Source organism: Carcharhinus amblyrhynchos, chromosome 5 (genome assembly GCF_965287045.1).
Source record: "Carcharhinus amblyrhynchos chromosome 5, sCarAmb.v2.hapA, whole genome shotgun sequence".
Classification (NCBI taxonomy): Eukaryota; Metazoa; Chordata; class Chondrichthyes; order Carcharhiniformes; family Carcharhinidae; genus Carcharhinus; species Carcharhinus amblyrhynchos.
Genome location: NC_137328.1, coordinates 42,625,889 through 42,649,057, shown reverse-complemented (window position 1 = coordinate 42,649,057; position 23,169 = coordinate 42,625,889). Strand labels below are relative to the sequence as shown.

At 41.9% G+C, this 23,169-nt stretch overlaps 1 protein-coding gene across 1 annotated transcript in view; it reads left to right on the top strand.

Annotated features, from left to right (window-relative positions):
• The window catches only part of slc1a1 (solute carrier family 1 member 1), a 64,093-nt gene extending 41,198 nt beyond the window's left edge, over positions 1–22,895 (top strand). The window contains exons 7-12 of the mRNA XM_080188696.1: positions 3,733–3,917; positions 4,542–4,649; positions 6,158–6,280; positions 6,964–7,158; positions 13,557–13,691; positions 20,173–22,895. Coding sequence (XP_080044822.1) covers positions 3,733–3,917; positions 4,542–4,649; positions 6,158–6,280; positions 6,964–7,158; positions 13,557–13,691; positions 20,173–20,416 — 990 coding nt within the window. The 3' untranslated portion in view covers positions 20,417–22,895. The remainder of the gene's footprint in view (positions 1–3,732; positions 3,918–4,541; positions 4,650–6,157; positions 6,281–6,963; positions 7,159–13,556; positions 13,692–20,172) is intronic.
• The last annotated feature ends 274 nt before the right edge of the window (positions 22,896–23,169 follow it).

Here is a 23,169-nt window from a genome sequence, read left to right as displayed (position 1 = left end):
ATTGATTGCCTTTGACTTCAAAGCAGCGTTTGAATGAATGTGGCATCAATCAGCCTACTAAAACTGGAGTCAATAGAAATCAGAGTAAAAACATAAACATGGTTGGAATTATAAGAACATAAGAAATAGGAGCAGGAGTAGGCCATCTAGCCCTTCGAGCCTGCCCCGCCATTCAATAAGATCATGGCTGATCTGTCGCTGCTCAGTTCCACTTTCCCGCCCTCTCCCCATAACCCTTAATCCCCTCTCTTATCAAAAACCCATCAACCCGCGTCTTAAAAATATTTAGCGAGGCAGCCTCCACCACTTCAACGGGCAGAGAATTCCAGAGATTCACCACCCTTTGAGTGAAGAAGTTCCTCCTCAACTCCGTTCTAAACCGCCCCCCCTTTATCTTGAGGCTGTGCCCCCTAGTCCTACTGTCTTTTTTGAGCGGGAAGAGTCTCTCCACCTCTATCCTATCCATCCCATTCATCATCTTATACGTCTCAATGAGATCTCCCCTCATTCTTCTAAACTCTAACGAGTACAAGCCCAGTTTATTCAGCCTCTCCTCATAGCTCAACCCCCTCAACTCCGGTATCAGCCTAGTAAACCGCCTCTGCACTCCCTCCAAGGCCAAAATATCTTTGCGCAGGTGCGGCGCCCAAAACTGCACACAGTACTCCAGCTGCGGCCTCACCAATGCCCTATACAGCTGCAGCAAGACCTCCCTACTTTTATATTCAATCCCCCTCGCTATGAAGGCCAGCATCCCATTCGCCTTCCTGACCACCTGCTGCACCTGCAAGCTGGGTTTTTGCGACTCATGCACAAGGACCCCGAGGTCCCTCTGCACCGTCGCCTGCTGCAGTTTTTCGCCCCGTAAGTAATATTATACCAAGCACAAAGAAAAATAGTTATTGCTATATGAAGGGCAATCATCTCAGCTCCAGGACAGTACTGCAGGAATTTCACATAGCATCTATGCTCAACCATCATCTCCTCAGATACTGAAACAGCCTATATCCAAATGCCAGCAAAACCCGGACAATATCTAGGTGTGGGCTAATAAGTGGTATGTAACATTCGCATCACACAAGTGCCAGGCAATGACCATCTCCAACAAGAGAGAATCTAACCATAACTCCTTGACATTCAATGGCATTGTCATCATTGAAACTCTCACTATCAACATCTTGGAGATTCCCATTGACTAGAACTGGACTAGCCATATAAATACTGTGGCTACCAGAGCAGGTCAGATCTTGGAATCCTGTGGCGAGTAACTCACCTCCTGATACCCTAAATCTTGTCCACTATCAACAGGAGTGAGATAAAATACTCTCAGCTTGCCTGGATGATGCAGCCCACCACCATCCAGGACAAAACAGCCCATTTCATTGGCACTACATCAATAAACAGTCACTCACCACCATGGATGCACAGTGGTGAAGGAAGTGTATACCATTTACAAGTTGCATTGCAGCAACTCGCCAAGGTTCCTTTGACAGCACTTTCCAAACCCACAGCCACTAGCAACTAGAAGGGCAACAGACACATGGGAACACCACCAGCTGGAAGCTGATCATGCTGACTTGGCATTCCTTCACTGTCACTTGGTCAATATCTTGGAACTCTTTCCCTCACAACACTTGGGGTGTACCTACACTACATGGACTGCAGCGATTCAAGGAGGCAGCTCGCAACCACCTTCTCTAGAGCAGTTAGGGATGGGCAATACCCCATGAATGAATAAAATAATAAGCCTGTGCTACATTTGCTAGAATACAAATGAACTACATAAATTTAGGATGTGGAGCCACTGTAATAAAATTTTCACCAGGTGAACTTGGCGGATGAACTATATTAGCTGAGAAACGTGGTAAACAGAAGCTTGGAAATTCCCTTCTGATAGTGAGACATAACGAACCTTTCTGGGATTCCCACTGACTGGAGACAGGATAACAGTGATAGAAGCCACAGGGAAGGTTACTTCACTTGTACTGCCTCTTGCTCTCTTGAACACACTCAGATACAAACTTCTTTTGTATTCTGACTACACAACAGGCATTATTAGGCACGCTGATAAGTGAATTGAAAGAACAAATGCCTAGGAGAAAAATACCAAAGCCCATATCTTCCATAATTAATATAGACAAATGTGTCCTCAAGGCATCTGAACAAAACATAAAAAAGAAAGGCCTATATCCTTTAAACTAGTGCCACATTTTCCTTATAGTAACTTCTTAAGACCTGATAATAGAGAAAACCTATTAATTTTATCAGGCTTGTGAAAAAAATTATCTATATATAATGCAGAGACTCACAAGGTTTGATTCCACAGCATGTAGCAAGCATCTCCTAGTCACCAGCCCTTCCATTTTCCACTCCGTGCCAATAATTCTGATAACATGTGTGTAATTTGTAAAGATCAGTCAATTTTTCTGCATCTGGCAATTAAATTCTCTACCAACAATCTCTCCAATGATGGTTTTCCCACTGTTCTGTATCTCTAAAGCCATTGTTGTGGCAATGAAAGGATGTCATTCATGCCACACAGCAAAAGTGTTAATTCCCAAATGGTTACCTCCCTTAGAGAGTAGGGACTGAGTCATACCGAGCAGGAAGATTCCATATTTGATATCTGACCTCAGTTGGTATGCATTGCAGTCATTTTCTGTATCATTGGGTTAGACTAGGAATTCAGTCCCAGACTTTAAACTCCATAAAATTATTCAATGAACTTCCCTTCAAAAATGTCGAGACACTTTTTACACTTGAAAACTTGGCTGTGCTACTCTGTAAATCGCTGAAACATCAATGTTAAAATAAAATTGTGCACCCGTGGTAGTTTGTCCTTGTCAGGTTCTATGCATGTGATCCCTCTTTACCATGGAAGCATACAGTGCAGAAGAGGCCCTTCATTCCATTGAGTCTGCACCAACGCTTTAGAAACACCTGAACTCCCACCTAACCCCATCTGCCAGCACTTTGCCTATAGCCCTGAATATTATGACGTGCCAAGTGCTCATCCAGATACTTTCTAAAGGCTGTGGGGCAACCTGCCTCTACCACAGCGCATTCCAGATCATCACCAAGCTCTGGGTTAAAAAAGTTTTTCCTCACATCCCCCCTAAATCTCCTGCCCCTAATTTTGAACCTATGTCCCCATGTTAATGACCTTTCAACTAAGGAGAACAGCTGCTCCTTATCTACTCTGTCCATGCCTCATTATTATGTACACCTCAACCAGGTCGCCCCTCAGTCTTCTCTGCTCCAATGAAAACAACCCAAGCCTAGGCAACCCCTCTTCATAACTTAAATGTTCTATCCCAGGCAGTATCCTAGTGAGTCTCCTCCACACCCCCTCCAGTACAATCACATCCTTCTGATAATGTGGCAACCAGAACTGCAGACAGTACTCTAGTTGTAGCCTCACCAAAGTTCAATTCCAACATGACTTTCCTGTTTTTGTAATCTAGTCTTAACTGATAAAGACAAGTGTCCCATATGCCTTTTTCACTACCCTACTAACACGCCCTTCTGCTTTCAGAGATCTGTGGGCAAACATACCAAGGTGCCTTTGTTTCACTTTGTTTAAACATATTACATTTATGTGCCCTGGTGATTGGATGAATGTCAGTAAAACTAAATACACAGAAAACGTATTGAGCCATTGAAAACAAATCATATACAAATAATATAAACAGGCTACAATTCTCATTTTAATCTGTTCAAAAATCTTTTTAGACTAAAGTCAAAGACTACAAGGTGGTTGGCGTATATTCTGATGGACTCAATGTACTGGGCATCATAGTCTTCTGCCTCGTGTTTGGGATTGTCATTGGACAGATGGGTGAAAAAGGCAGAATTCTCTTTGACTTCTTTGAGGCATTGAATGAAGCTACCATGAAAATAGTACAGATCATCATGTGGTGAGTAGGATATGGCACCAAATAATTCTCCACATTATTTCAGCACCATCCTTCTTATGATAACTGAGAGAACGCTGTGACTTTGCTTTCTTCCCTGACCATAACAAAAAATGTAAAGTGCTGTCCGGTCTCTGATTCCTTCTCCTCTAGCAGGGAGTAGATTCATCTCTGAGATCAGGGGATTTATAACTATTTTTGTTGTTTATGACCCAAATTTCTCCTTTGATAGCTGTTTCCATTGTTTATGGAGGCACTGTCAGTGAAAAAGCTCCATTTAGCTCTTATCATGGTCCCTGGAGTCAGGGTCCTTTGTAGTATTCCACATGCTTTGTAGCATGCCAACTATATTTTGGGGGAAGGGTAGGCAAAGTATTTAAAAGGCAAACAAAAAGCTCCTTAACCCCTCGGCCAAGACTTAATCTATTGCAGTATAGTGCCATTGGCAATGCATATTTAAATATAGCTTTACTATCATAAAGGGAACTTTCCTACTGAAGTATTTGAGCTGCAAATAAAATAAAATTAACTACTATTTTTGAAATATGTGTCAAAAATGATAATGTACCAAAATTCACTTGAAATTACTTTTTCTAATATGATGACTTGTCGATGTTTTTCTTTTAGCTATATGCCAATAGGTATATTATTCATCATTGCTGCAAAAGTTGTAGAAGTGGATGACTGGGAAATTTTCCACAAACTTGGGCTTTATATGGCTACAGTATTAATTGGGTACGTATCAAAGACCTTTGAAGTACCTTTGGAGCGAATTTTGAAAAGTTACTCAAGCAGTTATAATTTAAATTAAGTGAGTCCAGGTTGTTGACTTGTTTCAAAAAACATATATGGATTAAGATTGCTTTATAGAGTTATATATCAAACGTGGATTCAAATCTTTCAGTGGTGAGGCAGGTTTGAATCTTCCAGGATTGGGTGTTTCTGTTTGTTTGTAAGCTGCCCCATTATCAGACCTATAATTACATATATAGCCCAAGGACAGGATAATAGTTGTTGTGGTGTACATATTAAATAGGCAGAAGCAGTTTTAATCCACATTGCACTGGACAAAGATTCAGAGAGTAAAACTGTCTTCAAATTCATCACTAATTCAAATTGGTTTGGGTGCCTCACCCTATAAAACTATGACATGAGGACTGAATACTTGATTGTGGTTTAAAGTTTAATTTATCAGTCAACAATAAGGCTTACATTAATAGTTCAATGAAGTTACTGTGAAATTCCCCTAGTTGCCACAGTCTGGCACCTGTTCGGGTTAATGCACCTAGCCAGCACATCTTTCAGAATGTGGGAGGAAACCAGAGCAACCGGAGGAAACCCACACAGACATGGGGAGAGCATGCAGATCCACACAGACAATGACCCAGGCCAGGAATCAAACCCAGGTCCCTGATACTGTGAAGCAGCAGTGCTAACCACTGTATTACTATGAATAACCTGATATTTGTTGGAGTGCACTTTTGGGTTAAGGAAAGAGTTGTATTGTAAAATAAATGATGTACATGTGTTCCAGGAGCATAAAGATGTCCGTTCATTGTCTTTACTACATTAGTGCTGTTAGTCTTTGCCTTGCTGCGCCCATAGACTGTAAAGCTTTTAGGCGAAAAGACTTAAAGGTTGACTGCAACAGCAATTTACCAGCCCTTCCCGCCAGTTCCACCAGAGGTGACTCCCCCCACCCCCGTGGTGGATTCCCCACTGGCACTGCTAGTGAGCAATGCAAGCAGCCGTTGACTTTAGCAGGACTGGAAGATCTCGCTGGCAGCTCCCTCTGCCATTGGAAAACTGACTACAGGGGGATGGAGATGAGTTGGGGGAGGCTGCAGGGTGGTGGCGGGGGTGGGGGGGGCAGTGGATAGTCCCACCCAGTGCCTTTCATATTGTAAGATATCCCAAGATGCTTCATAGCAACACCTCTCAAGTTGTTGTTTGTAACATAGGCTGGGGATCGTCTTGCATATTGCCCTACTATTCTGTGTATTACTGGATCTTCTGAACTCTATGATGTTGGTTAGTACAGGGCTATCAAAGTAGAGACAAAATGTTGGATAATGCAATTATACCTTTGAGGTCCTCAACAATGAATTAATAAGTAACTGGGTGGCATTTGACTTAAATTATGCCAAGTAGAATGATTCTATATTGGATTTTATTAGTCTTTATTGGATGCAATGTAACTTAGACCTGATTAATTTTAACTTGGCTTTAATTTTCTTTTGCAGATTGGCCATCCATAGTATTATTATTCTACCCACGATCTATTTTGTTATAGTGCGGAAAAACCCCTTTGTGTTCATTGCAGGAATGGCTGAGGCATTACTGACTGCTGTTATGATTTCATCCAGGTAACAGGACATACTTCAGTAATGCAGTACAATCCAGTAAGGAGTGATTCTTGGATAGCAACTCATAGAGTTACAGATTGGAGAGCACAGATATTCTTTACACAAAAGAAAAAGGTTACTTTTGTTCCCCAACAAAATGTAATTCGGAGATCTGCTCATCAGAATCCCATTAAAATTCAAAATGCTGGGTCTCTGAAGACTTATTGAGTTAATGCAATTCATGATCTGTTGCTGAACCACGTAGGCTGCAAGTTTAATTCCTGCATGCTGATTTACCAGCACTCAGGTAGAGCTGTAATAAGCATGCTAACTTTAACCAGGGAGGTGTTATTCATCTGAGGATCATTCCTCTGTTTGCTATTTAGCAATCCTGTTGGAAAGCGCATTTGGGTAACTGTTGGACAAGTACAGGCTTGGTTGCAGTGTTCCTTGCGGCTGCACAGGTTACCAAATATCCCGGTCTGTTCACTCATTATTTTCCACTATGTGAAGTATCAGAGAGCTGTTGAAGTCTTTAGAATCTCATTTCCTCAGGAGCTGGTCAACAGTGAATCTTTTGTAGAAATGAATGTGAAGGCTTTCTGGAGGAATCCTTATTTCTCAGTATAATAGTGCTAAAATGATCATTTAAATTCTTCCAAAGAAACTTTTGCTTTGGCAATAACATGCATTCTTCCATGCAGCTCCGCGACTTTGCCAGTAACATTCCGATGCGCAGAGGAAAAAAACAAAGTGGACAAAAGGATCACAAGATTTGTGTTGCCAGTGGGTGCCACAATAAACATGGATGGAACAGCTCTGTATGAAGCAGTCGCTGCAATATTTATTGCTCAGCTTAATGACTATCCATTGAATGCTGGACAGATAGTCACCATCAGGTGAGACTCCGACTCAGGCATTAATCAAAGTATAAGGAATTTTGCTGCGTTTTTTCAGGCCATTAGAAATAAAATACTGTGTTGCTTGAATTGAACCATTTCTTAAAGTTTATTTATTAGTGTCACAAGTAGGCTTACATTAACACTGCAATGAAGTTACTATGAAAATCCCCGAGTCGTCACTCTCCAATGCCTGTTCGAATACACTGAAGGAGAATTTAGCCCGGCCAATGCACGTAATCAGCACGTTTTTCAGACTGTGGGAGGAAACCGGAGCACCTGGAGGAAACCCATGCAGGCACAGGGAGAATATGCAGACTCCGCACAGGCAGTGACCCAAGCCGCGAATCGAACCCGAGTCCCTGGTGCTGTGAGGCAGCAGTGCTAACCACTGTGCCACCGTGCTGCCCTTCATGCCACTGTGCCTCCCATTTCCCTCCATTTTTCTTGCAAAGTGCACTTGAATGAATGATCATAAAGTTATAATCTCGATGATAGTGTTAATTATATCTGCCAATCTCAGGGGGACACAGCTCCAAGTGTCCTCTCCTTCCAGTCACACATACGCTTCTTTGGTAGATTTTATGTTCTATTCCAGATGGCGGATCTGGAAGTGAGAACCATTTCCTCTTTCCTGATCTTTCCCTATTTCTAACGTGATTACAGCAGCAAGAATTTTTGATTTGATTTTGATTTGATTTATTATCGTCAAATGTATTGGGATACAGTGAAAAGTATTGATTCTTGCATGCATAGAATATGGAATCATAGAACCCCTACAATGCAGAAGGAGGCCATTCAACCCATTGATTCTGTACAGACTACAGTACATAGAGAGAAGGAAAGGAGAGGGTGAGAATATAGTATTACAGTCACAGCTAGGGGGAAGAGAAAAATCAGCTTAATATATGGTAGGTCCATTCAAAAGTCTGATGGCAGCAGGGAAGAAGCTGTTCTTGAGTCCATTGGTATGAGATCTCCGTCTTTTATCTCTTTTTCACACTGGAAAAGGTGGAAGAGAGTATGTCTGGGTTTTGTAGGGTACTTGCTGTTTATGTTTCCGAGGCAGTGAGAAGTGTATACAGAGACAATGGATGGGAGGCTGGTTTGTGTGACGGATTAGGTTACATTCACTTTGTAGTTTCTTGAGGTCTTGGATAGAGCAGGAGCTATAAAGGGAGTGCAACAAAGGTTTCCTAGACTGATTACTGGGATGGCAGGACCAACATATGAGGAGGGATTGAATTGGTTAAGATTACATTTGCTGGAGTTTGGAAGAATGAGGGGGGATCTCATAGAAACCTATAAAATTCTAACTGGACTAGATAGGGCAGATACAGGAAGTATGTTCTTGATGATGGAGAGTCCAGAACTAGGGATCACAGTCTGACGATATGGGGTAGACCTCTTAGGACGGAGATTAGGAGAAATTTCTTCGCCCAGAGAGTAGTAATTCCTGTGGAATTCACGACCACAGAAGATCATAGAATCTCTACAGTACAGAAGGAGGCCATTTGGCCCATTGAGCCTGCACCGAAAAATATCTCACCCAGGCCCTATCCTCACAACCCCATGTATTTATCCCACTAATCCCCCAACACTAAACGGCAATTTACTATGGTCAATCAGCCTAACCCACACATCTTTGAAGTGTGGGAGGAAACTGGAGCATCTGAAGGAAACCCACACAGACACAGGGAGTACATGTAAATGCCACACAGTTACCAAGGCCAAAATTGAATCCAGGCCCCTGGCCCTGTGAAGTAGCAATGCTGTGCCGCCATGCCAAAACATTATATGTTTTCAAGAAGGTGTTGATATAGCTTTTGGGGTGAAGGAGATCAAAAGACACATGGGGAAAGCAGGAACAGTCTATTGAACTAGATGATCAGCAAGAACATAATGAATGACAGAGCAGGCTCAAAGGCCTGCTTCTATTTTTTGTGTTTCTATGCTGTCCTTCTGTGGTTGCAGGGCTGAAGTTTTGTCTACTAAGAATTCACAGCATTGCAAGTCACATAACTGTAAATATTATACATTGACTTACTCAGCAATACAGGTTGTTTGTAAATTAATTAATATTCTCTCTGGGTTCCTGGCTGGACTAATTGAACTTTGTCAGGTTTATTATTGTGATGACGTGATCCCTTCAAAGGGCAATCCTTTGTGGGCCTCATGATTGGGCCAGACTCTATGAAATGGAAGCGTGGGAAACTGGGCCCTTTGGGTGTAAAGGTGCTTATCCTGGTGACTGGGAGGAGTTCAGTTAGAGCCAGAGAGGAGATGAGAGTGGACCTGTATGATTGTTCTGTCACACCCTAAAATGTAAAGAGTCATCATAGTTTAAAAATTCTTTCCTTGTTGAAGCCACACTCCATTCTCTCCAGTCTTGTCAGTCGTCAAGCGATCACCACGCGCAGTTAGAGGGAGAGGAAATGTTCATTGAAGCCAAGAGGAAAAGGGTACAGGTACTGTTCAGATGCGTTTAATGTGAAGATAAAGTTGTTTGACCCAGAGGTTGAGAGCTAGAGGCAATATATCAAAAAGCTGCATTATTTCTTCATGACTAACAAAACCACTAAGGAGGAAAAACAAAAGATGATATTACTCACAGCCTGTGGCCCATAGACTTGCAGCCTGGTGAGGAGCCTATCATCTCCTCAAACTTAGTACACAAAGTTTTTCAATCAAATATGGGACTGGCCAAAGACCATTTTAACCCCCAACCTTAATCACCATGTTAAGGTATAAGTTTCATTCTGCTTTGAGGGAACTAGGGGAGCCTCCAGGTCCATGGTTAGATTGCCATATTCAGTAGAGCACTGTGAGTTTGGTCCAGCTTTGGGGGAGATGTTGAGAGACTGTTTGGTCTATGCAAAAAAAGCTGCTGGCTGAAACTAAAATCTCCTTGGAGAAAGCCACAGAGATGGCCCAGGCAACACGAATATACTGAGCAGGACGTGAGTGAATTAGTAGGAGGGCCATTGTGGTGAAACATAAGAACATAAGTAATAGGAGCAGGAGTAGGCCATCTAGCCCTTTGAGCCTGCCCCGCCATTCAATAAGATCATGGCTGATCTGTCGTGTCTCAGTTCCACATTCCCGCCCTCTCCCTATAACCCTTAATCCCCTTGCCTATCAAAACCTATCAACCCGCGTCTTAAATATATTTAGCGAGGCAGCCTCCACCCCTTCAACGGGCAGAGAATTCCAGAGATTCACCACCCTTTGAGTGAAGAAGTTCCTCCTCAACTCTGTTCTAAACCGCCCCCCCCTTTATCTTGAGGTTGTGCCCCCTAGTCCTACTGTCCTTTCTGAGCGGGAAGAGCCTCTCCACCTCTATCCTATCCATCCCCTTCATCATCTTATATGTCTCAATGAGATCTCCCCTCATTCTTCTAAACTCTAACGAGTACAAGCCTAGTTTATTCAGCGTTTGTGGTGGGAAGCGGCTGCTGCGAGAAACAGACCGAGTCAAGGTGCAGCAGAGCCCAAGAGGGGTGGTACAGCACCAGAGATGGAAGTATGCTTTTGGTGTGGGGGGAAGAGTACTCCGAGGAGACATGCCACTGCAAACATTTTACATGTTTTCGCTGCAAGAAAAATGGTCACTTGCAGGCTTGGTGTAGAGCAAAACAAGCAGGACTGATTGTACAACAAAAGGACGGTTAAGCTAACACTGTTAAACCAATGTCTGAGGAATTTCATAAGGCAGCTAAAACTTTCATGTTAAACGAGGTCCAACTCAGTAAAGGTACCTATCAAGATTGTCCTGATGGTCACCTGCAGAGCCCTAAAGATGGAGCCATCGGTCACAGGTGAACAAGCATTCTGATACCTCCAGAAAGGGCTGTGACCCATGAGGTTGAGTCATTCTGAAGCCATTTTCTCAATCTATACGGGAGAGGTGCTGAAGACCGTAGAGTCAGTTGCAGTAACGGTATCCTTTAGGAAGCAGACAGCACAGTTACTTGACCTGTGGTGCATCACCATATGGAGTGGAAGTGGTCCTTTCCTACAAGATCTCACATGGAATAGAGGCCATCTGAATTTGCATCAAGAACCTTATCTGATGATGAGGAAAAGCATTCTGAAATTGACAAAGCGAGCCCCGCGATAATCTATGCTGTGATATATGGGGGCCACTTCACCATTGTATTGGATCACAAGGCACTAGGGCTTATTCCTAGAGGATAAGCCTGTGCCACTGATTGCCACTGTGGGAGTGTAGAGATTGTCTTACTGTTGGCTGCATACAGCTATTCCTTCTGGCATCGACCATGGACGCAAACTTCAAATGAGGATATACTCAGCTGCCTCCTTCTGCTGCACAGAGTATCCACAAAAAATATTGTTGGCATTGCATCTTCTAGAGGCATTGTCAGTCTCAGCTAGCCATATAAAGTCGTGGAACGATAGAGATCCATTGTTCTCCAAAATTAAGAAGATGGTGCTTGGCACAATGACAAGTCGGAGCAGATCAGATTCTGTCTATAATGTAGGAAGGAGATACATGTGAGGGTGGTGTATTATTGTGGGGAGATCATGTTATTGTGACAGAGGGGATGGCCTTTACTACAGGAGCTGCATGATGCGCACCCTGGGTAGAGCAGGATGAAGGCATTGGCCCAAAGCCATGCTGAATGACCTGGTATCCACAAGGAAATTATCAGCCAATACCCGCACTGTCAGACCCAGCAGTCATTGTTGCCCCAAACAAAATTTGCATCCATGGGAGTGGACAGGCTGGCCATGGTCCCAATTACACATAGATTTCACTGGACCTTTCATGGGAACTATGTTCCTCATTGTGGTTTCTGAGCAAGTCCAGCAGCAGGCCAGTATTGACTGAATCAGCAATGCCTGTATCTCCAGCCTCCAGATTGGTTGAGGCCCTTCATGATATCCAGGAGCTCAGGTGTTGGTAAGACTTCCTCTCTATCTGTTGGTACTTGGATTTGGCTGTGGAACTCCAATAACAGTTAGTTGCTCCAATTGATGCTGTAGGCATTTCCCAAGTGTGCTCTGCCAGGCCAGTGGCTTTCACTGCTCCCTCCTTTATCAGCATTGACAGGGATCTTTGGTAAACAGTTCACAGACTGCTGCCACCATGTATAATAATGTCACAACAAGGCTCTGGATGCTTGGATAGAAGAGAGCTGGAAACCATGCTGTGGAAAGTGATGAACATTCATTGACTATCTATGGAGACAGATTTTAGCAGAACTTCATTAGAACTTCCTTGTCTCAGGTTCCAGTTGCATGTAATCTGCATTATCAATGATGTGTTATAACCAATAGTATAATCGCTATTAACACATTATACTACAGTGGGTTTCGTAAAATTTCACCCCACCCCCATTTTTTAACAATTGGGATCATTAACAGTTTTCAGCTTCTGTCTAGTAGCAACTGCCAATCATTTCCACTTGTAAGTGTAAAAATGGTGTCAGTGTCATGTTGATACTATAGAATCACAGGTTCCATATTTCGAAGAGGCTCTGACCTACTTTGGGCAGGCATCAAGGCCACCCTTGTGAGGATACTGTGCAAATGGTAGCAGAGAGGATCTGACTGGGAATGAGGCAGAAAGGGCAGCACTGAAATGTTAGAGATACTACTGTCTCATCCCCAATGGCCTCAGCAAGTTCAAATCACCCCATGATACCATAGTTACTAACTGAAAGTTGTCCAACTCCATGATTCTTAATTAAGAAACAAAATATGGCAATCATTGTTCTCTATCTTTTGGCACAATAATTAATGATTATAGAATCTACAACCTTCTTGATTTATTTGAACTACCCTAGGGTAGAGTATAAACGAAAAGGTAACTAAACCTTTCAACTGAAATCGTAAAACAATTATTGTTTTAGACAGAAGGATTTTTGTTTTTGCTCTAGTATTTCCTCCGATTATTCTCCCCAGTCCCTCTTCTTATGCTCTGGCACATGGGTACCTAAAAGAAATGCCTATTCTTCATGCATAAGCCTGAACAATGAGTGCTAATGAACCATTGAACTAAAGGGATTATTGATCCAAAGAAACAGATGGCTGAATAATGGAATCTTTATCCAGTTCCCGCTTCCAGTGAAATTACTGGATAGGATTGGGAACAGCAACCTTAGACATTTCTCCTCATTATTCTAAGAACCCTTTGGGCTAATAATGACAGTCCCATCTCGTTTCCCTGGCTGACTGAGCGCCACAAATCAGTCGCAATGTCGTATCGGCCTGTGTAATGACCCACCGAGTCCCTCAGGGTAGACGGGCTATGTATGGATAAACTGCAACAGCATTTTACATTTTTTCTGGCAGAGATAAAAGCAACAAACAAGGTAGAGAACAATCACAATACTGTTTCTCTATTAACTTTAAAATGTCTTATTTCTTTCTAGTGTTACAGCAACGGCAGCCAGTGTAGGAGCAGCTGGAGTTCCTCAGGCTGGAATGGTCACCATGGTGATTGTTCTTACTGCAGTTGGCTTACCTGCTAATGACGTCACTCTGATCGTCGCTGTAGATTGGCTTCTGTAAGTATCCATGAAGATAACAAAATCCTTTCTTTCAGGAAAAGTATCTATTTTAATCATAATTCTGAAATGGAAAAGAGAATTTTTTCAGTGGTCAAGATGCATGTTATTGATGGTACAATTTTTACTGATTTTTATTTAAGGTAGTACTGTTTTTACTGTTTCTATTTCAGATTTTATTTCAGATTCACGGTGGCACAATGGTTAGTACTGCTGCTTCACAGCGCCAGAGACCCCAGGTTCAATTCTGGCCTCGGGGCACTGTCTGTGCGAAGTCTGCATGTTCTCTGTGTGCGTTTCCTCTGGGTGCTCTGGTTTCCACCCACAGTGCAAAGATGTGTTAGGTTGATCAGCCATGATAACTTGTCCTTTAGTGTCAGGAGGATCAGCAGGGTAAATACAGTGGGTTCTGGGGATAGGGCCTGGGTGAGATTGTTGTCGGTCAGTACAGGCTCAATGGGCTGAATGGCCTCTTTGTACAGTATAGGGATACTATGAAAATAATTTTAGTGTGTGCAGGTCAAAAATCATAACATTCAGTGTGAGGCAGTGTGTTTTTGTGATCAGTATTTGTGTTAAATTACTGTTGTGTCGTGGGATACTCTAAAATTAGTCAGCCTCCAATATGGACAAGCATTTTTCAGGTGCCGGAGCCACTTTACACAACAGGTAGGGAATTCATCATAGAAAAGCAGCAACCAGATAGGGCCATCCAGGTTTTAGAAGTTGCTGCCTATAGTTCAACACACAGCCAATGGTGCCCACATTGATTTGCAAACTTCCTTAAAAAGGAAGGTCTTCCTCTTCATCATTGTACAAGGGCAGCATGGTAGTTAGTACAGCACCAGTGACCCAGGTTCAACTCCCGGCTTGGGTCACTGTCTGTGCAAAGTCTGCATGTTCTCCCCGTGTCTGCATGGGTTTCTTTCAGGTGCTCCAGTTTCCTCCATCCAAAGATGTGCTGGTTAGGTGAATTAGCCATGCTAAATTCTCCCTCACTGGTAACGAATAGGTGCCAGAGTGTGGCAATTCAGGGATTTTCACAATAACTTTATTGCAGTGTTAACGTAAGTCTATTTGTGATGCTAATTAATAAATTTAAAACATATAGTATGTGCCCACATGTCAATTTGAAATCTGCTCAGAGTTATCATGGTGCATTTATCTATCAACTTTTAGCCATTCTGCTCCTGGGGAACCAAATATGCCAACACATAGCTTCACAGCTTCTGGATGACAAAGTTTACCATTGTCCCATGGTTAATGTATAACAGAAGGAGAGCAGCACTACCACAAGACCTCCATTAGATTTGAAAGCATGGTCTTAAAAGAAAGCTGTTGCTCCATAGATAGGTTGGCCTGCCAGATCATATATATTTGTATCTTGTTGCACCTTTGCAATGAGTCCATTCACAAAGATCTGGCCTTTAACATTTATGGGGAGGTAGTTCGAGCTTCGTTGCGTGCGTAGTTAATAGAGTTAAATGTCACAGTAACTGGCACTTGAAATGTTCAGCTATTGTTCCACAGGGCATGAGGGCACATTTCATTACGAAACTCTTTTTTTCTGAAAAATAGTGGTGTTGACCTTTGACATCGTTTTTTTGTTAACTGCATCTTAATTGTATTTAATTGTATGCAAGTGGTTCTCCCCACCTCCAACTAAATGATAATTTCCTCAGTCCACCACAGATTTCGCAACATGCATGAGCATGTCAATAATCAGTGTCTGATTTATGAAGCCAACATCAAATAAATGTACCATTTCCCAGAGTGACTCAAACTGCAATGAATAACAAAGCCCAATATCAGTGTACATTCTATTTCAACAGTCCTCGATGACGTACTCCAAAAAGACAGGTGGTGAAGGATAGAACAGGAGCCAATCTTTATGTGTTTTCATAAGCCTTTATTTATAGAGATACATGTTACAAGCATGGACCTCCTCACCCAACAATCATAATTTCAGTCTGTTCTTTATTATGGGACCACTTAATGCCACTACCTGCATACAATTAAATACAATTAATATACAATGAATACTAAGTGAACAGAAACCAATATTTTCTAAACTGTGCTTGCCCCTGAATAGTTGCATGGTCCTTTATTTTACCTCTTTACTTCTTAATTTTCCCAGATGTAGACTGATGGCCATTCGAAAGGGTTGGCTACTCATCTACAAAATGGGATAGAGATGGCCTTCTTCTCAGAAAGGTTTGCTATCAACTGCCTGTCTGGTGCTGGTTTCTGGATAGTCTCAGATCACCTGTTAGGTTCTGTAAAGTGTGGCGCTCCAAAGGAAAACTCATCTGATGTCTGCAAGTAACCATACCCTAGCAGGCAACACACAATGGCATTTTGGACCACGGTACGTTAGTAAAATAGGTGAAGGCTGGCACTTGATGACTGCATGCCAAGAGGCAAAGGAGAGTTGAAGTCATAGAGTAACGGTATCAGCTTGTTAAAGTGAAAGGAGGATATTTTATAGTTGTCAGTAATTGCAGTTAGAGAAGTGGGTAGTCACTCTCTAAAATTCCACATTAATGCCCTTATTCTTTGTGCAAAATTCGATGTATTTTACATTTAGAAGTTAAAGAATAGTGTGGTAGTAGGAATGCTCAAGGGAAAAAAAAAGAGGATAATGACCATAGTGTTACCTTGTCTGTCCTGGCCAGACAGTTGTATTTTTTGCAGCATTGGTTTGCAATCCTGGGGGTGAGGTGGTGACTCTTAAGTGCTGATTCCACACCCCTAGAACTTGGCAAGTATGACATTTGGATAGATTTCTAACACTAGCAGCCAACAGCCTGCATCTTCTGGGTTCAATCTCATTGAAGAAAGTGGGTAGTCCTTGAATTTGTGGCATCTTCTTTCCCTCGTCAAAGGGCCTAGCAGGGCTGAGCAAAAAATTCACTCCTAAGCCAGGAAAAGCTTGTAAAGCTTCAGTGCTGAAACAGAAAGTCAGACTGTTTCCGAAAACACCATATCCAGCTCGGGGCCAGAATTGGTATCATTCCACATAGCAACTGAGCTTGTTGTCAGAAAAGTATTTAATTTAGTTTGATTTATTATTGTCACATGTATCAGTATATAGTGAAAAGTATTGTTTATTGTGTGCTGTACAAGCAAAGCATACTGTACATAGAGAAGGAAAGGAGAGGGTGCAGAATGTAGTGTTACAGTCATAGCTAGGGTGTAGAGAAAGATCAGCTTGGTGCAAGATAGGTCCATTTAAATGTCTGATGGCAGCAGGGAAGAAGCTATTCTCGAGTCAATTCATATGGGACCTCAGACTTTTGTATCTTTTTCCCGACGGAAGAAGGTGGAAGAGAGAATGTCTGGGGATGCGTGGGATGCTTTTCCAAGCAGCAGGAAGTGTAGTCCAATGGATGGGAGGCTGGTTTGCACAATGGATTGGGCTACATTCATGATCTTTTGCAGTTTCTTGCAGTCTTGGGCAGAGTCGGAGCCATACCAAGCTGTGATACAACCAGAAAGAATGCTTTGTATGGTGCAGCTGTAAAAGTTGGTGAGAGTTGTAGCTGACATGCCAAAGGAGAAGGAGAATTTTTAGAAATCTCAGTCAAAGCCAGGAATCAACTGTACAATTCCCGAAAATCCTCCAATATAGCAGGGAAGACCCCAAATCAGTAATTTGCTCGTCACTGCAAAAGAACTAAACACCAATGATGTCAGGACCGCTGTCACCATGGGAACATGACCAGCACAGGAAGACTCTGAAAAAATGGCTTCTGCAATGCCAACTTTAAAATCTGCACAGCATTTAAAGCTCCACTCACCTGAAGTTTAAAACAACCATGGGCAATAAATCAACATTCACAGACTAAACACAAAGAGGGTGATTCTCACACCCCGCTGTGCTAGTTTTCCAGCATAGCGAGGTGGGAGAATCTTGCACTGCGTGGAATTTGTGTGTGCATTCCTGCCGTGTGCGCGTCTCCCAGCGCCAGACTTCTCACTAAACAGTCCCCTCACTGACTTAAAATTGGACACAGGAGCCAGTGTTAGAGTTCTGTCAGATAAGGAACCACAACTGAGAGTCCTCTGGATACAATTGATATACAATCACTGAAGGAACCTGACTTCCAATTATAGGCATAATTTCGAACAACTGAGATATGGTGACAAGCAGATGTTCTCTATGCATGTCATCAAAATCAATGCTTTTTCTCTCTTGAGCAGTGGTGCCTGTGTTCCCCTTAATCCTCTAAAAACAGCAAAAGATGTCAAGACATCCTGTCATCAACTACATGGAACTGCAAATTCCTAAAAGGCCAACCAGTAAAGAGACTGTCAGCTGGTACAAAGAACAAAGAACAACACAGCACGGGAAACAGGCCCTTCGGCCCAATGAGCCCACGCTGCCATTTTAACATTATGAGTGCCCTCCTCTACCTATGACCTTTGTCTATGCCTATTGGGGAAGATTGAGGGAAGACTAATTTAGGGATAATTTGTTACACCAGTCAGCCTAAGAGCACGTTTTGGGGTGTGGGAAGAAACCGGAGCACCCGAAGAAAACCCACGCAATCACGGGGAGAATGTGCAAACTCCCGCAGACACCGGCCCAAATCCATGTATCTGCACAGCTAGCAGTGATAGTCACTGAGCTGTCATGTCGCCCGTCAGATGGTCCAGTTTAAGTGTGCAATACGACATGCTTTGGCTCTGAATTATTTTCACTCTTCAGAGTGAGTTTGTCCAATTTCTTTGCAGGCGACAAAATGGTCAGATCAGCCAAATTTTCAGATAATTACCATTGTACCATGAGTGGAAGACATGCAGTAAAATGACCAGCAACAGAAGAATGGGGCCCAACCTCAGGTTCCAATGGCACACTACCTGTAAACACCATGGCACATTCACTGCAACCTCCAGTCAATCTACAATGCTGGAGCAACAAACTTGCAACCACCAATTCTCCTGAGCTTACCTCAGCTGAGGCACAGGAGACACATAGAAGAACACAGTGTTGAGATAAAATCCAAACTGCGAGGTGAGCCCATTGCAGAGGAACATTCAAACGATGGGGAGAGACACCTTGGACTCCCACAAAGATCACAATGGGCTACACAGTAAAGAAAAAACAGGTTCCTACCATGAATGAATGAATGGAGTGAACACACTCTTTGGAAAGAATGAGACAAGCTGAGGGTCCCCAAGAAGGAGCAGCGCTCCGAAAACTAGTTGCTTTTGCTACCAAATAAACCTGTTGGACTTTAACCTGGTGTTGTGAGACATCTTACTGCATCCCCAAGTATAACAGATGGGGAGTCGACAAAGAGAAATTCAATTCCAAGCAGTGGGAAAATCATATTAAAAGAAAGTCACAAAAGGCTGGAAATACAGACTGCAACCCAAACTCTGAATCAACAAAGATTTCCCAAATCAACAGAGTCTACCACTCCTCTGTATGACCAGGCCTAGGTCTGGAAGAATTGTCAAGGTTCCAGACTGTCTGAATTTATAAAGTTAGGGACTTGACAGGGGAAGAAAGGGTAGCACAATTGTAATGTACATTGGGTAAGTACTTGGTGAAGGTGTATTATAAGGGTATCAGGCATAGCAATAGCTAATGTGGGACTGGAAACAGTAACATCCACAATGTGATGCAAAGAGACACATGAACTAAGACTAGGGTTAGTTTTGGACTGGACAGAGACCTGTGTAGAAGCAAGCATAGAGTTAGCTCGTAGCTTGGGCTACGTTTTGCATATATGTACATAGTTGTGTGTTAGCAATAAACATTTACTTTTCAACCATACAAGACTCAGAGTGTCTTTGTGAGGCCTACTGAACATATACAACAATTATCTTCTTTTCTATACCAGTCTCTTGGGCAGATTGGGTACCCAAGCCCATGGAGTTTACAATCAAAATGGAAAATTATTTAAGTTGTTGATTAATAGGCTTCAAGATTTCATTTTGGACAGGAATGTCAATAAAGTGTACATTCTTTTAATTTCCATGGAACAAAATTTGTGAATCTCACTGTGAGAACTGTGTTCTAGTTATATATGGTTATATGTAAAATAAAACCTATCTATTGGATTGCTAGGATATTTTCCTGAAGGTATGTAAATGTACATGGAGGTGCGTGGAAGATTGCAGTAGCAGTTTATTGTTTAACTAATTACTAAGCAGCGGAAAGTGCAATCCAATCATTGAAAACCTGAGATTCACTTCTGGAAGGGGCTAGCGATTCAAAAGAATAGCAACTCAAAGTCAAATATTTGTAAAAATCTCTGTTTGTCAAAGAGTGCTTTTGGAAACTGAGAAATTGATAGCGTAAACGAAACAGAGAGAATTATATTTCAGAATATTTTGCATCAGTTATTCCAAAAGATCATGGATGTTCAGATTACTTCAAGAACGTACCCTTTTAAAGACAGGATGGTCAACAGTATACAGCTTCATTGTGTGCAAATACTCAGCCTGTCTGCTCTTTGTGTTTCTTCAGGGATCGGTTTCGGACTACAGTGAATGTACTTGGAGATTCTTTTGGAGCTGGAGTTGTGGAGAAGTTGTCCAGGAAAGAATTAAACCAGGGGGATCCCCAAAGTGGCATCAATATTGTGAATCCATTTGCTGTGGAAACTTCTACATCTAAAAGTGAGACAAGGATGAAAGAAGCATATCTCAATGGGGCATTTGACGCTGATAAAGCAGACTTTGTAGTTGTCACGGAAACATCGCAATTTTGATCGAGTAAGAATGAGTTGAGAATGACTATGTGTGAATAAGGTACACATAAGGATTACCTTGCAAAACTGTAAATTTGAATCAATTCATAAATTTATTATCATCAATAATGAGTACCTTAAGATAAACATTTGAAACTATAATATACACTGGCCATTGAACACTCTGATAGTCAACAGCAAACTATTCCTTAATTTGCTTGCAAGCAAGGTAGGTTAATACTTCATTCTGAATGTATGGAATGAGCTAGAACAGTCATACAAGATAGCTGTTGGAATTGAAACAAAGCCAAGACTGAATAAGCTCGCCTTGAAATTGAAACATTACATTCTGAAAAAAAAAATTAGATGTCCAGAATTAATATTGAGTAGCAATCCTAAATCATAATTCAGATAATGATTCTTAAATGTGTGCTTAAGCTTATGCTGTTGTCTTATCTCTCAGTTAGTCTATCTCATAATCATTCTAGGTTATCAATATGTTCTAATGTTTCAAAGAGTGCAAGTATAGCCTTTAATGTTAAAAGGAAATAATGGTTATGGTATTGCACATGCAGTGAAATTTGTCTGAAACCAGCCTTAAAGTCTATCTGCCTATCATGACCAATTAGCTACAGTTTACGATAATAGGTGTCACACCTATAATGCTATCAATACAACATACATTTCCTGACATTGTGAAAACCCTAGGTCAGGCAGATAAATTCAAAATGGCTTTGACTGCATTCACTCCTCCAAGGACTGACCAAAGTCACGATATGACAGTGGAATAACATTTGGCATAAATTCCCTTAGAGGATTCTGCTTCGCCAACTTTGGCAGAAGTTTGGTGGAGGCCCAGTTTGCGTTCATTAACAGAACTTCTGACAGGTTTCTAATGACACCCTGGCAGCAGAGTGGAGAAACCCCCAAGGAAATTCACTTACATTATGTTGGCTGCAATATGAATAAAGAGCTCCAAAATATCCAATTTGCTTCATGATTTTACCACGTCACTGTTCATGGAGTACTATTAATGCCGACATACAAATGACAGCCTGAATTAGGTTATACGGATGTTCCAACCAGATATTTGCAAATGATGCACCAATATTTAGTTTTATATCTTTAGGTGGCCTCATTACATTGGCTGCAAACATAAAGTTAACTGGCATCTTCCAAAACGTAGATGCCATGATATTTGCCTACATATATACATATATGTATATATACATGTGCCATACAATGCAGGGTCTATGTACGTTGCTGCTCTTGGCAAGTTGCTACTCCAAGTTTATAAAAAGATAAAGTAATCTGTATGACATAGTTGAGCTAACATTAGTCAATGCATCTCAGCAGTTGTGATTTGCATTCATGATTGGAAGAATCAAGTGTGAATTATTTATTCTGGTTCGTGTTTTAGGATCTGACCCCAAAGACCATCTCAACTTGAGATCTTATAAACTAGCAATATTTCGATCTCTGGCAACTGCATTTCTGGAAATTGATCTTGATTTTACTGTAAATAACTGACAGGAGAAGCAATGTGTGTGTGTGTGTTATGCGAAAGTCTGATATGAAAAGAGAAATTGCTGGAAATACTTAGCAGATCAGGCAGCATCTGCAGAGAGAGAAAAACAGAGCTAATGTTTCAGGTCAATGGCATTTCATCAGAATTGGATCAAATGGAGCTGCTGTTCGAAGAAACTGAGAGCAGTTACAATGATCTAAAGCACTAAAACTCAATAGTGAGTTCAGAAGGCAGCAAGGTGGCGTAGTGGTTAGCACTGCTGCTTCACAAAGCGAGGGATCCGGGGTCAATTCCAGCCTCGGGTCACTGTCTGTGTGGAATTTGCACGTTCTCCCCATGTCTGCATGGGTTTCCTCTGGGTGCTCTGGTTTCCTCCCGCAGTCCAAAGATGTGCAGTTAGGTTGATTAGCCATGCTAAATTGACCTCAGTGTCAAGGGGATTAGTGGGGGGAAACGGGAATAGGGCCTGGGTGGGATTGTGGTTGATGCAGACTCAATGGGCTGAATGGCCTCCTTGTGCACTGTCAGAATTCCATGATTTTAAGCAACTGGGCTTCATTTAATTGCAAGCTGGAACAGTCAGATGCTGCACGTTGTTGGATCCATTAAACTAAGAACTGTTTCTCCCAATCCATCAGCTGCAGTGCTCAGGAAATCAGTCATGAAATCTGGTAGATGATGAGAATGCAATACAATAATGCTCCACAATCTGCCAATGATTTGATTTTTTTTAAAAATCTAACTTCAAAAATCTCCTTATGCTCCAACACACATTCATTACACAACAAATTTAACAGACTACTGAATTTCTTCCAACTCCCTACTATATATCTTCATGATCTCTCCCAAAAGCTAGTCAATGTACAGATTGGGGTACAAGAGCAGTAGAAATTGCCTGGGTGTAGATCCCATAAAAATTCAAAGTAACTTGGCCATTGTTGGAATTGCACCTGGTCTTCAGCAATGATAGTCACTGGACCCAGATGGGACCCTCTCCCTCCCAACCAAAGAGACCTACAGGGATTCAAACTTGGTTCCTCTTCTGTCTCTCATGCTTGATTAAATCTAGGGGATTGTCAAGAAATAAAGAACAATGCTGAAAGGCAACAGCCATTCACATTGAAGTATTTGCGCAGAATGGCCGAATGCCTCCTTCTACACTGTAGTGATTCTATGATTCTATTCTATTCTAAGGCTGTAAGGTTCTGAATTGAAAGATAAGATGGTATTCTTTGAGCTTCCTTTG